Here is a 15,729-nt window from a genome sequence, read left to right as displayed (position 1 = left end):
CAGAAGAGGAATTAGTGAGTTAGGTTATTTTTTTCTTCTTTTTCTTGCGACTCTCACTAACACTGAGAGCCTATCTGAGAGATTATCATCCACTGGAAGTGAGTTCCCGCCATAACAACGCCCCTCTTGGTGAGTTCCATCCATTGATTACTGAGTACCCGGAACGCTCTGATTTTGCATTTGAACACCATTCGCACCCTGGGGTGACCGTCGACAGTGTGTTGGTGATGGGCGGAGCTTATGGAGACTGTCTTCCTCTCTAGTTTCAAGTGCAGCAATACGCTCGGTACTATGGTTGCAATGCTCGGGAATCGTGGACATAAGGTTTATTCGCTGTATCGTCGCTGAATATGCTTCAAGTGGTCACGTTCTTCGCAACTCCGTGACTAGCACGGACAGCTGTAGGTACGCTTCCTTAGCGGCGAGGTGGAGGTGGAGGTGTAGGAATGTCTGGTCTCGGTTGCACAGGACCGGAGTTTAGTTGGCACTGGTACGCCTCAAGGCTCGCACACACGTCGACGGGTTGGTTTTACGGGTGTAGGCTAAAGCGAAAACAAAGGGCTTTGCCGCGCGGATTCGCGAACGATATTTCGCGGCTGTTTGACTGATGCTGGTGTTATTGTTTTTGCTGCCGTCGTTGTCTTCGCGTCCATCCGTGGTTTCCATCGCTTTCGCCCCTTAGTTTTGTGCTGTGTTTTGATTTTTTTTTCTCTTGCTACGGCCGTTTGCAGGCGGCCATATGCATTCCAGTGCAGTTCGATCCCGGTGCTACTGGTGCACGTGAGTGTTACGGAACGAGACCGTTTTTCCCGTCTATTCCCGGTCGGTTCTATCGTGTGGAAATCGTGAAAAAATAGTTGTTCCTTTTTTTGTACGTGGATTGTATGCAGTTTTAGGGAAAATCTCGAACCATTCTGTCGTGACCGTATCGGATGTGTAAAACTGAAAACATGTTCTGACCTAGTGTAAGCAATCTGGAAGATTTGAAACAAGCATACAAACTTAAAGCTTCCAGCTGAGAACACTCCGATCATTACGAGGGCTGGAGAAGGGACGCCCGGAACAGTCTCAAAATTGATACCACAAATCCCCTCCGTCTGAGTGGTGGTGTCGCAGGAGGTGGAACGGGAGGAGGACGAGGAGGGGGAGGCCAGATTGGCGCCGACAATCGAGTGGTGAGCTCTGACACAAGTGATTTTCGACGCAGGTTGGCTACGGCCGCTATGCTACTGGGATCGCAAAATCCGGCGGCCATGGCAGCCGCGGCAGCAGCGGCGGCTGCCCTAGCCGCATCCAAAAGACCGGAGGGATCCGGCTCGGCGACGGATTTTTCCATAGCCGCCATCATGGCACGGGGAGCGGCTGCGGCGGCCGCATCCGTCGGTGGTCGAATTAACGGAAGTACCGGCGGCGGCAGTTCCAGCCGAGAGCCATCGGAAAGGAGTCTTAGTAAGTTGACTGAATTTTTGAAATAATATACTGGACTGATTTACAAGACCAATACTGCCGGGAAAGTTTGGTCGAACGAAGATCTTGTTAACTAAGAAGTTTCCGGAATTTATGACCGATTTGAATACAACGAAAATTACATTTTAACATGTAAATTAATTCCCCTGTCGATACGTAAATTACGTACGTAATTTCTAGTGATTATTTATTGCTACTGTTGAGATCTCAACTCAGCAAATACCTTTATAGATGGTCTATAAATCTACTATGGTCCTATGCCCATAACGATTGAAACGTTTTTGATTAGACTAAATTGTTCGTAAGAATATGATATCAATTGCTAATATTTCTTAAGTTTATTGAAGCATTCAGAAAGACCGATCTAGCACCGTGTATAGATTTCTTCGTGTGTAATACACGAATAAAAATCCATTGCAGGTACCATGATTAAAAATCATGAAATCATGAAACATGACTATCATGATTTCATGGGTAAATTGAATGAGATTCTGAACAATAACTCATCATCCATGCAAATTTTCATTATTTTATTAATTTTGCTCATGAACTTCGATGAGAATACATGTTTCATGATTTCGAATCATGGTACTGGCAATGGATTTTTCTTCGTGTAATAGTCACGGATATGTTTTAGGATGTCTCTAGGATGTAGCATCCACTCTCGGGTTTCTATTTTAATATGTTAACATCAGTTTAAACATAACTTAGATTGAAATCTAACAACGAATTTTAATGAACAAGACTATTCTTGCTACTCGTCTAAAAGTGAACAACCACCGTTCGAAACACAAAACTTAATTAATTTGAATCAAAAAGAAAAAATTGTTTTCATTTCATTCCACTATATTTAAAAGTCTTCACTGTTTCGTCACGAGATAGTAATAGACACAGATACCAGTATTTCGGTATGCTATTTGCAACCTTCTTCAGTGCATCAGTTCTATTGTAATATTTGATTAAGTTAACAAAATTTTTATATATTATTTCATAACCCTGTAGCTGCGTGAATGAGTTTCAGTTTACAGTACATTGTTAGTAGTGAAATACCGCTACAAAGCAAATATAAACACCGGTATTTTGAGAGTTTGCGGAAAGCTATAAGTTATTATTTTTACGTTTCGTCTTTGACTCATCAGTGCAGAGCAGTTCAAATTGAACTGCTTAGTGCTAAACTCGGCAGTTCAATTTGAACCGCTAAGCAGACGTAAAGTTTCTGCTACTTAAACACTTTTTGTTTTGCAACAAAGTGCAATGTCTTTTCTGACGTGCCGAACGAAAACGTGTTTTCGACTATTTCTGGCCGATGCAGGTTTGGTCATTTAGGGATTAGCCTGCCCTAGCACAAAATTTGGCTAACCCCTAAATGAGCTATAAGTTTCTAGTGAACATAATTCATTAGAAGCTTGTAGCTTCCCACAATTTTTTTTCTGTAAAGCTAAAGATTCATACATATTTTTACAGTTTTCAAGCAATTTCTCATCCATCTTTTATGTGATGAATCATTTTTAATAGATCGAATTTTATCTCCTTACGAAACATCATTTGAAGATCTTCTAAGAACTAGGACGAAGTGTGGTAGAGCCATCGTTCGAAAAAATCTTATGATTTTACATTTTATAAGATGCACATAAATGGAGCATCGTAATTTACACAAATTTATATTTAAGAACATGTAAAATTGTGTGATTTGAAATTTACATGGCTTGAAACCGAATGAAATAAAAAAAACAAAAAATCGATAGCAACCGGGAAACATTAGATCACAAATCACAATCGACTTAATCGACTGAGCTACAGAAGCACATATTTTCTTAAGTGGCGGGGGTTCTAACACTAATATTCATTTATTTTTTTTCTTAACATTTTCTTATAGTAAAACATTTCAAGAATATTCTGCGAAAATTTCAAGCTTATCGGAGCAAAATTCTGGAAGTTATGGGACTTTAAGTTTGCCTATCTCATACTGAGAAGAAGCAAGAGCCCAACGTTTTATAGCTACAAAATGTCGGTATTATTTGTAAGAAATAGCATTTTTTATTTTAAACAACCGCCAAAAAATAAAAAAAAATGTTGGGGTCTAGAAAAACATCTACTTTAACTATACTGCTTTGATATATTGACTTCTGATTAGTCTTCGTTGAGATACAGTGGACACCGCAAATCATGATTTCTAAGAAGCGTTCTCAAAAATACTTCTGCACCGGCTTATCTCTTGATATTGTTCCACGAAAAAAATACGAAATGTTCGGATGATCGTTAGTATTATGTAAAATTTTTGAATTTATTTCACGATAGCTGTATAAAAATTTTCAAAACATGTTTTTTTCTCAACCGTTAAACCCAAGCCTTCACCCCCCTCCTAAAACCAGAATTCCAGAATCTAGATCAAAAATTCCAGAACTTGACTCAAAGTCTGAATTTTGGAACCGAAATCTCGAATTGAGATCGAAATCTTTATTCTAGACCAGGACTTTGGAACTAAATGTCGGAATTGAATTCTGGAGTATAATCTGATTATTGAAACTGAATCCTGGTTCTGAAATTTAGGTCAGAATTCAGTTCCAAAATTACTATCCGGAATTCAGCTTCAGTCCTGGAACTTAAGACCGAAATACAGGACCAGAATTAAGAACCAAAATTCAGTTGTATTTCCTGTGTTCGATCCTAATATACATGCTGGAAAGGTTCTGAATTCAGAATTTGGTCTCAAAACTCAGTTATATTCCGCATTCTGGATTCTAGATCTTAATTTCAGAGCTGAATTCTGGGTCCGAATTTAAAAACTGAATCCTAGACCGTGATTCTGCAGCTAAAATTCAATTGCATACCTGAACTAATTTCCATAGTTCTGTGATAGAATTCAGGTTCAGAATTCAGTGTCGAACCAGAATCGCATACTCGGATTCAGTTCCAGAACACAGGTTCAGTTATCGGTTCAAAAATCAGTCTTAGGATTCAGTTTCCGAGTGCAGATTTAGAGTTCAGCTCCAGAATATAGCATCAAAATTAATTTTCAGAATTTTATTCTAGCATTCGGCTTCGAAATTCGGCTCCTGAATTCCAGATCCAGAATTCAGGTTCTTTAACATCAAAGCAACTAAATCATCCAGTTTATTCGTATTCACGTTATTCGGTTATGTCTCATGACATTATCTACCAGTTTTTCCATTCGATTTTAAGCCATATAATTTTCATTTACACAATTTCACGTGTTCTTGAATATATTATTGCTTTACCAGTTATATTTGTTGCATTGATTCAAAATATGTAATATTGAATTTATTTAATAAACCTATATTAATTCACCAAGATGTGTAATAATGCCTTTTGAAAACTACACATTAAAATAATTTTGCACCAAATTAGGAAGGATGTTCGAGTTTTTTTGTATCATCACTCTAAATGATAGTTTGAAACTTCCAACACACTTAACTCTGTAAATCAGAAACCGGAAGGTTGATCCGAACAAAATTTAACTGTACACTCTAAATTCAATATTAACTCCATGAAAAATCAATTTTTCATTTATTGTTTTAATCGAATGATATGTTGTATGAGAACATATTTTCAAAGTTTCAAAATCGCGCTTTAAATATTTCGGAGATACTAACAGCTAAAAATATTTACTCCACAATGTTGGTAGTTTCGTTAGATTTACATTGCATTTGACAGGTCGTTTGTTCGTTCGGAACAAAGGTGTCATTCCGAGCAAGCAACTGTCATCACTCTGGTTATAGGTACTCTGTTTTGAAGCATATAAACATTGAAGCGCGTTCTCTCGAAACCGTCCGTCCACACAATGAAAGTAAAACTAATAATCCAATCGACACGAGTGTTTGCTTATTGTGATTGTTCTATATAATTTTTAAAACAGACAACAAGGAAATACCCTGTTTTTCTTGCATGTATGTTTATATGTAGCTATGTATTAAACGTTCACATAGTATCTAAAGTTCACGCATTTAAGACAATTCTACTGATCAATTTGATACACTATTTGAATGTATTAGAGCTCACCTTTGGAAGATATCGTGTCGACGAGAAGTCGATTTTTTAAAACCACTCTCGATATGTTTGCCGTTTTGAATACTTTTAGTATAAAAAACTTGTTTTCTGTACATCTACAGATGCTTTTTCGGTTTCTGTACAGCAAACTATTGCAAATGGATCATATTTTCTACCGTTTCATAGAGCACCCCTTTAAGTCATTACAAATGGAATTTTCCGTCATTTGACGAATCAGATCTTAATGAATTGCATCATATGTGGGATTAGATCACCTGTAAAATAATTTTTTGTTTGTAGTTTGTTGAACCATAAGACCTTCCATTTGAGCAGAAGTTTTTGAAAACCGGTCTAACGGTTACGAAGTTTTTCATCGCTATTTCCGGTGCTTCAAGGACTGAGAACTAGAAGCCGGTAGTGCCAGTCATTTCATTTCATTTGAGTTAATTAAAAGAAGTATTTGAATATTGAGAAGTTTTGATTACAAAACACTCGAGCTCTGTGGAACTACTAAACTCGACGAGAACTGGTCGAAAGGTTAATTGCTGTCAAGTCTTACTTTTAGAATACGTTTATTTGTTTTTAAAAATAGTTGGTTAAGAAAAAATTAACTTGTTTCATTTTTTGTTAAAGCTATAGTAAAATGAAAGTTTTTGTCACCTTTTAAACAAAATCATGCCACTCTTTAACAAATACCCACACAATGCTTAGGACGTTCGAAAAATAACAATACAATATAACATCGGAATGGATTCAAAAAGATTTTATTTTTCTGAGTGATTTGACATATTCTGTCCCAGTTTTCGATTATCATCAACATATTAGTTTTTATTGTCGATAATATTAAATTTATATCTTTATTCAATGTTTTATAAATTATTGTAAATTTTGTCTAACTAATTTTCAATCATGTTAACTGAACGCAAAAAGTTATATGATTAATATTACAAGAGATAGCTACAATATCAATAGAACTAAAAGTCCTGCAACTGTAGTTCCTTATCAAAATATTGCATTCAATGAATTTATTCAACATTAAATTTAAAAATAAAACATTAAAGATAAGAAACTTAAGTTTTGTTTCTGAGTTGGAACCTCGAAGTTCAATCACATGAATTTTTCTATTTGTTCATATGCGTCTTGACATATCTTTTTTTCTACTCTTCATTTCCTTACCAGTACTTAAGCAAGTATAATTTGTAAAAACTGCTCTCTATCTGTTGCATTGTATTGTTGTACATTTAATGGCACCATCATTTTCTCTTCAAAAAAGCCATCGAAAACGGTCGAAACGTCAGAAAAAATTTAAAAACAAATCGTCTGTCTAATTCATTTGACTGAGAAAAGCCGTTCATTATAATACAACATTTCATATCCAGTCGTTAAAGAACTTAATCTTTCTCTTCCAATAATACTCAGCTGGCTCCATTCCACAGTGTATGCAACAAGCGCTTAGGATTTTCATAGTCCGCGATTCAAACCTATACTTAAGACGGATGACGTACATATTTGGTTGTTCTTAAAACCATACATGCGATGCGGCATCCTACAAGCTTTGTATCTCAATCGTTTTCAAGTTTTAAATTGTGCAAATTGTTTGAGTTTATTTACTTTCATTTGACAAATTTCTCTAGCTTCAGCGCGCTAGTCGAAGTCTTGTTCCAGAATGTCAGGACCTCAATCGCTTAATCGAATGCTATACATCAGTGATTCCCAAACTGGTCCATACTGCTCACTAGTTAACAAGTGGGCAATGAGTCGCAAATAGTGGTCTTCGATACTTCGAATAACCTTCTGAGGAAGGCCTTGAGTAAAATGTATTCATGACAAATTTATATAGACATGTGGGTAATTTGTCTATCAGTTGGGGAAATGATGTGATTAGTGCATCATTCAATTCTTGCGAGATTTGTGAGAAAGAAAATGAAATTAAGAAGATGAAAATTTAAGTGCTGCTACGACCAAGAATTGGTCAAATAAGAATGAGTGCAAATAGTTTCAATGTTTCAATAGAAATTCATGTCTATATTCCAAATTCAATTCATACAAAATACACGAAAAAATGTTCGGCATTCAGACTCAGAATCCTGCTTGTCGGTTCAGAATTTAGGTTCAGATCTAAAATTTCTGTCAGGAATGCAGACCCAGAATCTAGGCCTGGGATCAGAACTTATGTCCAAAACATACTTATGTATCTATTCCTGTCAGGAGCTCAGGTCTATAACCCAGATTCAAAATGCAGGCCTAAAATTCGGATCACGATTTTAGCTCAAGAAGCCAGGTCCATGTTCTGGAAGTAGGTCCAGAATTCAGGTGAAGAGTTATGGGTCAGGATCTAGTATCAGGTTCAAAAAGCTGATCCGAGTTCAGAATTCTGGCTCGGAATCAAAGTCCAAGTCCAGGTTGAAAATAAAATTCCAAAATCCAGATGCAGAATTCAGGTTCAGGTAAAAACTCTGTCAAGAATTTTGGTGCAGAATTGAGTCCAATTTCAAAATTCAGATACAGACTAAAAATTTCAGTCCTAATGGAAGTCCCGATTTTAGGTTCAGAATTCAGATTCTGCACTCAAATCACAAATTAATGTTCAGAGGTTAGGTCAAGTTACTCAGTTCAGGTCCAGAACTTATAATCAGTGTACAGAATCCAGGTCCAGATATAGAATCAGAATGAAGAATTCTGTATCAGTTTCAGAATACAGAATCACGATCCAAGGTTAGAATGCAGGTCCAGAACTTAGATCCAGAAACCAGGTCCTTAATCATGCTTCAAAATTTTGACCAAGAGTCCAAGTCTTGAGTTATGTCCAGCTTCAGGTTCAGAATCCAAAATCCAGCAAATACGCCTAAGGAAGAACTTTTCTCCATTGCTCAACGAAAAGACGGTCTGAAATTATGACTGATAAAATGAAAATAATGAAATCCAAAAACTGGCGTCATAAGCTCAGTTCAGATACAGTTAAAAATCCGTCCGCAACCTTCTTCAATCCGGAGAAATCACTCTACCAACTGAACTACTGTGGATGTTATGATACACAACGCAGAAGACTTCCGGCTAGAAAGGAATTTGGTAGAAATTTGATCTGACGGTGCACGGTCAGTTAAGTTCACATTTTAGCTAATACCCTGTGATCCAATTTCGCACTCAAAAACTTATATCCTCTAACAGTCGATCTCACTTTATTTCTCCAGTTGAAGTTTTGTTGTTGTTTTGTTTACCCAATGTTTGAACGATAGGATCTTGAAATAACAATTAATTACCGCGTTTGGAATGGGAAGCAAATTATTTTTTGTATCATTTCTGTCTATTTTATATTTGAATCTCGAGTTAACTGCAAAAATGTTGATTGTCGCAGAATTTTTATAATTTTTTTTCTGCTTGGTGGGCAGTAGAACGAATAATATATTCAAAATGAGCATTCGAGCAAACAAATTTGAAAACCTCTGCTCTACGATTTTAAAAGAGAAACTCTAGTCGAGATGCGTAATGTTAGCCTAGTTTCGAGGATTTCTTACGTTACGTTTTAAATTTTGTTCATCGTCGCTCTAAATGATGGTTTTATATATTCCCGTGAAAATCTAGAATGTCTTATATCGAAACATCTCGAGAACCGTTACTTCCTTGCGAAAAATCAGCTCATGTTGCGATCTTGGGCCACTCGTGTTTTATCGAGAAGTACTGCAGGAATTTTTTTGATATTTTTGCCTTTCTCATATAGAAAGGTTATGCAATCACTTGGAAAATCGACTAGTAAAAATCATATACCATTCGACTCAGTTCATCGAGCTTGGTCATTCAGGGGTTATCCAATTTTGTGCATATGGCACACAACGGCACAAAATAGGATAACCCCTAAATGACCATCACCTGAATCGGCCAGTTTTAGTCGAAACTCGTTTACGTTCGACACGACAGTAAAGACGTTGCACTTCGGTGCATATAAAAAAAGTGTTCTGTAAGTAGCAGAAGCTTTATATCTGCAGCGGTTTATGTTGAACTGCTAGGTCACATAACAGTTCAACATAAACTGTTATGTACTGACGGGTTGAAGACGACACATAAAGTATAGAATCTCACTAGGTTTTTTCGGAGACGGCTGAACCGATTTTGACAGATTAAAATTAGAATCAAATGAAAGGTCCCGTGGTCCCATGCGGAATTCCTGAATTTCGTCCGGATCCGACTTCCGGTTCCAGAGTTATAGGGTGTGTTAAATATTGTACACCGTCACTTAAACCGGCGAAACGATAAACTCAAAAAAATGTCTAAACTCGACTCAAAACTACACAAATCGATAGCTATTATCAGTAGGCAAATAAACAAATCGATTCCTGTTATCCTGGCTCCCGGTTTTCGATTAACGATGGAAGATAATAGTCATATGTTGAAAATGGATCTTACTCACTTTTTTCAGAGATGGCAGAACCGCTATTCCCAATCTTAGGGTCAAATGAAAGGTCTTATGGTCCTACCAACAATTACTGCATATTTTCGGATACAACAAAAATTTAAACCGTCGTTTAGAGTACGATGGCAAAATCGTATGAAAACTTCAAAGTTTGAATAAAAACTAGTACGTTATGTTAGTTGGTGGCCGTACGAACCGACTTCGATTATACCTGCTCTCGGGTTCCCATTACGTTTTCTTAAGGATTATCTACGCGAGCAAAGCACTGTTTCATTTTGTGTGTTATACTAGTTAATGCACAAACAATACCTTGGTTTCTTTCAAAAATCGAAGAGAAACATTTTGTATAGAATAACCCAGCATTATATATGAGAAAGGCATCATTACACCACTAAGTGAGCTAAAACAAGTTTTTATTGTAAGTGATGAAAGTAATTTCTGAGTAAGTAAGCACAAGCAACAGCCCTGAAATCACATCATAATTTACGATATTACTAATAGAAAAAATATTAATTTGTGAGCATTAACCATTTTGTTTTACAAGGAACAGTATTATTCACAGTGGCCCTTATTACCGTTCTCACTCCAATTTCACATTCACTTCACTTACATATCACTTCAGTTCACTGTGGAGGAAAAAAAACAAATTTTTCAACAAAATGTTGGTGGCGTGATGTTCAAAATGACATCAAGTTCATTCAATTAATTACTTTTATCTCAGAAGCGACTTTCGTAATAAGAACCTACATTCACTTCATTTGATTTCCACCGTGAAGTGATACCCATAATAAGGGTCACAGTCACTTCACTTGGTTTTCATCGTGTAGTGACACCGGTAATAAGGGCCAGTGTCATAAATTCAATTGTGATAATTTATGATAGTTGTGGCCCAAGGAATCCGTCATGAGGGGGGTGGCTTGGGCCAAATGCAAACAAATTTTCAAGTTCAAATTGTATGATGAAATTACAATAGAATCTGTTTATAAAAAAATCGCAATGAATGTAAGGAGGTATACTGAAATGCCAGAGTGCGGAATTTCGAAATGCCTTTTATTTGTCATAAAAAATGTGAAGCTCAATGCTGCCGACTCTTCACTATCTCAAGAAAACCATTTGGATTCATTTGAATTTTTAATCTACGTCTATGATTTGAAAGATGTTGAAACAAAAAAAAAATCCTGTAAACTATTCTTCACCGGGTTTTGATGCTATTTTTAGGTAAAAACTACAGAAGACAACTTTTGATGTGGAACACATCTTTATTTTCTATGTAGGGGTGCAAATCAGAAATTCAAGAAAAACTACACGTAGAAATGTGGTCAGGTTTTAAACACTTACAGCTCAGTCTGTTTTGTATCAATTATTAATATTTTTTCATCATTTGATAGGAAATATTTCTACGTATTAATTTGAATGTTCATAGCCATGTATTTTTAATTGTATATCATTGAAATGTTGATTAATAGCTAGCAGTGTCCTATTTTGTCTGCAAAAAATCTCCAGCATACCGGATTTCCCTGCCATAGTCGACGGTTTTGAAGGAGTAAGCGATGTATCAAAGAGAGAGCATCGCTCTGATTGGTCAATCGATGCAAAAGCGAAGCTGTTGGAAGCACGCGAATCTATAAATAGGAGCGAAATTGAAGCTAACGTTTCAGTCCTATTCCTACTATTACTAGCATGCTAGAGGTAGGTTGTTGCTAGACAGCAAGAAAAAAACGTGTCATAAAACGATTTGAAGCTTCAAGGGCTGATGCCAGTTGTTAGCGTAAAACCGTGTCGCTCGCTGTGCGTATTAAATTTCTCTTCATGCTCTCTCGTAAATGTGTAAAATGACTCTCGATGTGGCCGGGTGGCCAAGAAAGTTTTGATATTTTCGGTTACAAGTTTGACTACATCACATAGAATCCAATAAAGCTACCGCTTGTTTGGCAGCCTTGATGAGCCGATTTTATTTCTCTGTCATGTTTCGTTACGTTACCAGGGAACTAAAATGGCGCCGACATAGAAACCGACTTACCTCCACAAAAATAAATTTCACTTAATTTTCATCGCAACAACATATATGTTTTTATGCACTAATCGCGTCTAAACTAAATTATCTAGACATTGTCAGGATACATTTTTGATCCATGTTTTTGAACGCGAGATATTCAATGAACAAGTTGAAAGTTGCCGTTTTCAGCTATGCAACTCTTCCTTCAGCAAAAAGACTTTCCCGACCGCTAAAGTCAAACAATCATTCTGAAATTTTTCCAGAATAATCTAAATTAAATTTCTAAGAGATTTTCTGTTGGGTTTTTTGATATTCGTCACCGTTTCTGAGAAAATCAAATTTGAAGCGTGAAAATAGCCCTTCAAAACGTCCTACAACACACTGGTCTCAGCCCTTAATTGGTATGCTCTGATCTTGTGTCGCGCAAGCTCGGAATTCCATGTTATGTCGTTTCCCCATGAGAGATTGACAACTACCTCTGGATAAATTTTGAGTGCTTAAGATTAATTTCTAATTTATATTAGATGAACTCGATTGATAATGAGAAATAGTTCGCTTCAACCAAAATCGCAGAATGGTAGAGAAACTCAACGCTAAAAAACTGCTTGTATAAAAAACTTGAACACAAGCTTGGCGAAGAGAAGCTTAATTATCGAAATCGCAAGTATGTACAAAGATATAATTGCATATATTTGGGATAATGGTGTAATTTCGTCGGTCATAAAACAAATGCAAATCAAGACAAATGATGTTCGGTGTTGATTCGGATTGATTGAACTTTTTGATTGTAGATCATAAGAAATTTTGGTTGCCTTGTTCCTCAACGGCTCGAACAACCCCATGGGGCTGATCCTTGTAGTTTTTTCCTTCGGCCACAACCAGATTTTTTCCCGAACTTGTGTCAAGTGAAAAGGATGTTATTAGAGTACACAAAGTGTTCCGTAACTTCTTTTATTTTCCATCATTTACTTGTAAGTCCATAAGATTTTTATCGATGCCTGCACAGCAAAAAATTATGAAATTAAATTTACAGGTGACGCAAATTCACAATGGGCACAGTTCATAAGAACGTAATCCTTGAAACGGCTGAATTTTACAAGAAGGATATAAATATACGTCAAACGTATCCCGCTTTTCAAGCAAACGTTGAAATTTACATGTTTTAGCACTTAAATTATGTCAGAATGCATAAAATATAAGTTAGATTTATTGTTAAATTGAGTCATTTTTGACGCTTCTATCTGTCGGTCTCAGAAGACGTAAATTTACACGACTTTTTCTGGGTGTGTACACACTTAAAAAATGTTACATCTTTATAGATGCACATAAAAGGAGCGTCGCGATTTACTTACATTCACAATACAAAGCATTTAAAGATAAGTCATATCATTAACTTCACAGTTGTTTTCGATGAAACTCACGTCGACACAGACGCAAAATATATGTTTACATGTTAGTAGATGTAATATTGTGTCATCACCGAAGAAATTACGGCATATTTGAATTTACGTCAAGCGTAAATTTCGTTTTTTCTAAGAGTGTAGCTAATCATATGAATTTTCGTGATTTCTAGGGCCTCCAACCGTTTAGTATTATTTTTTTTCGCGTTTCTAAGGACTCTGCTATAAGAGACCTACTTGTACATGCTGCTGTCGTTCGGTTACCTCTCGCAATCTAATGGATCTCGATCGAACCTTTCAAGAGAAAAAATTGTTCGATTCGTTCTGCACAATCTACCATGGAGAAACCGTGCAAATCGACGTTAGCTACAAAGATCGCTGTAAGCTTGTTGACCTAGTTCTGCAATTTGTTCGTAGGAATTTCTCAAACGAAATTGCAAGAGTTTGCGAAAGTAAATTTGCTGTTTGATGAAATTGTTTTATAGTTATTCAGAGCTGCGCCCGAAAGAAAATTACTGGATCATGGAACTTCTCAAATAAACCTAAGTAGAGAATGTAGAATAAATTAAGAAAGCATGGCTGAAAAATGCAGTACCTTCTAAATGTTAGTAATCGTTCAGATCAGAAAACGAAAGAGTGGAGTTTGTTTTCAACTTTGTCCTCGCCCAAAATAGGATACAAAACTTTTACAATTTATAAAGGTACTGAAATTCAAAATGTAGTTTTAATAAAAAAAAATCAGTGGCGAGTATCCGTTATTTTTTTCGATAGATAATACCCTAATTCAAAAAAGAGTTAAATTTTCGAGATTGTCCCAAACGATTGTAAAAACAAACATTTCGTTTCGAGAGTTCGGGAACCCAAAAAAAAAAATGTTCCATGCGAGGTTGCGTGACTCGTCCTGAACACGACGTTTACCTACTGGTCATTTATAGATCAGTAGTTGCAGGCATCCGCCACCAAAAGCACAGAAGCAGCATACTCATCAGTAGATCGAGGAGGCGTCAGCCGTTTCGGAGAAAGATTTTTTTTCGTACCCTTTTCGGCTTGCGGCTGGTAATTGAAAGCTGACGGAAGACGATCGAAACGCCTCTGCCTGCCTGCACGCTCATAGACCCGCTGTGCCGTCTGTGCGTGTGTGCTTCGGTGACCGCTTAACAGGCCATATTACGAAAGCCCGCGTCGAATGGCCGATGGGAATGATATGATGGCACGATTTAAATAGAGCCTGAAAAACGAACCCTATCATTATTGAATTTTCTGATCGGACCCGGTTGTGGTTAATTATACTATTTATATCGAATCATGGGAACCAAATTGAAGATGACAGCATTGCTTGACAGAGGCCCACCCCGTTCAGTTCGATGCCTGGGTGGTAGGATGGCATTTAGTAAACGCGTAGGCTATTAGTAAATATTTTTATCGGTAGTTGCAGAGACATTTAATAGGCCTAGTAATCAAGTTTTTGAAGTATACTATTTGTGAAGTTTGTGAAATAAAAATTATTTTTGTAGAGATGCATATCTATTCCTATAATTTCCGACAGCATGAATTTCAAGTTATATTGGGATTATTTTATCAAACTTTACTAGTATAATTTCATCACAGCATCCTTAATTTGGCTATTGCTCGATTACTTGAAAGATGTAAACTCGTCAACTCGTCCGCACACTCAAAATTTACTCTCAAAATTCATCCTCAAAACTCATTCTCAAAATTCCGAGTTTTTATCTGATTATCACAAAATTTTCAAGGAGTGAGAAGAAACAATTGAGGATAAATTTGGCATCACTCGTATAATTTTTTTCAGTTTTATTTCCGAATGCGCGAATCTTGACCTTCTTCAGCCATCGACATTGTTTTGCGTATTCAGCCATGCTCTCTTAATTTATTCTACATTCTCTACTTAGGTTTATTTGAGAAGTTCCATGATCCAGTAATTTTCCTTCGGGCGCAGCTCTGGAGTGTTTGGAAGTTTCATATGTTTCAGAACAAAGTTGAAATCATTCTCCTTTAACCACTCTCTTTAACGTCCTTCGTTCAGTGGGATGATGCCAAATCCACCTAGTAGTTCTTCGGAGCGCCGTAACTCACTTTTGAAGAGACACTCTTCCAAATACACCAATCCATTCATGGTACGCAAGGTGTACTACGCTTTCCGCAAGTACAAATCGCTTGCCATGTTACGAACTTCTCGGGTTCTCAGGAACAGCAGACACCAACTTGCGAAGTCCAGCATGAGTTTTGGTATTATGCACGAAGGTCTTACTCACATACAACATTTTCAAAGTCATTGATAGGAATCCAAAAATTAATTTATACTTCTTTTACGGAAAGTTTTTGCATTCATGTCGATACCAGGCCCTGGAGGCCGAGTGTCATTTCAACAAATACAAAATGGTTGGTACTTTATACTGAGGCTGAATATTTCCGAATCTGACTTCCGATTC

The 15,729-nt window shown here is 36.7% G+C and overlaps 1 protein-coding gene across 4 annotated transcripts in view; it reads left to right on the top strand.

Annotated features, from left to right (window-relative positions):
- Positions 1-368: 368 nt before the first annotated feature.
- Positions 369-15,729, top strand: part of LOC131428199 (T-box protein H15-like) — a 110,118-nt gene continuing 94,757 nt past the window's right edge. For all 4 annotated transcript variants that reach the window (XM_058591932.1, XM_058591930.1, XM_058591931.1 and 1 more), the window contains exon 1: positions 369-1,449. In XM_058591932.1, coding sequence (XP_058447915.1) covers positions 1,224-1,449 — 226 coding nt within the window. In that variant the 5' untranslated portion in view covers positions 369-1,223. The remainder of the gene's footprint in view (positions 1,450-15,729) is intronic.

Source organism: Malaya genurostris, chromosome 2 (assembly GCF_030247185.1).
Source record: "Malaya genurostris strain Urasoe2022 chromosome 2, Malgen_1.1, whole genome shotgun sequence".
Taxonomy (NCBI): Eukaryota; Metazoa; Arthropoda; class Insecta; order Diptera; family Culicidae; genus Malaya; species Malaya genurostris.
Note: the sequence above shows the minus strand (reverse complement) of the source record. Positions and strands in the feature narration are given on the sequence as shown.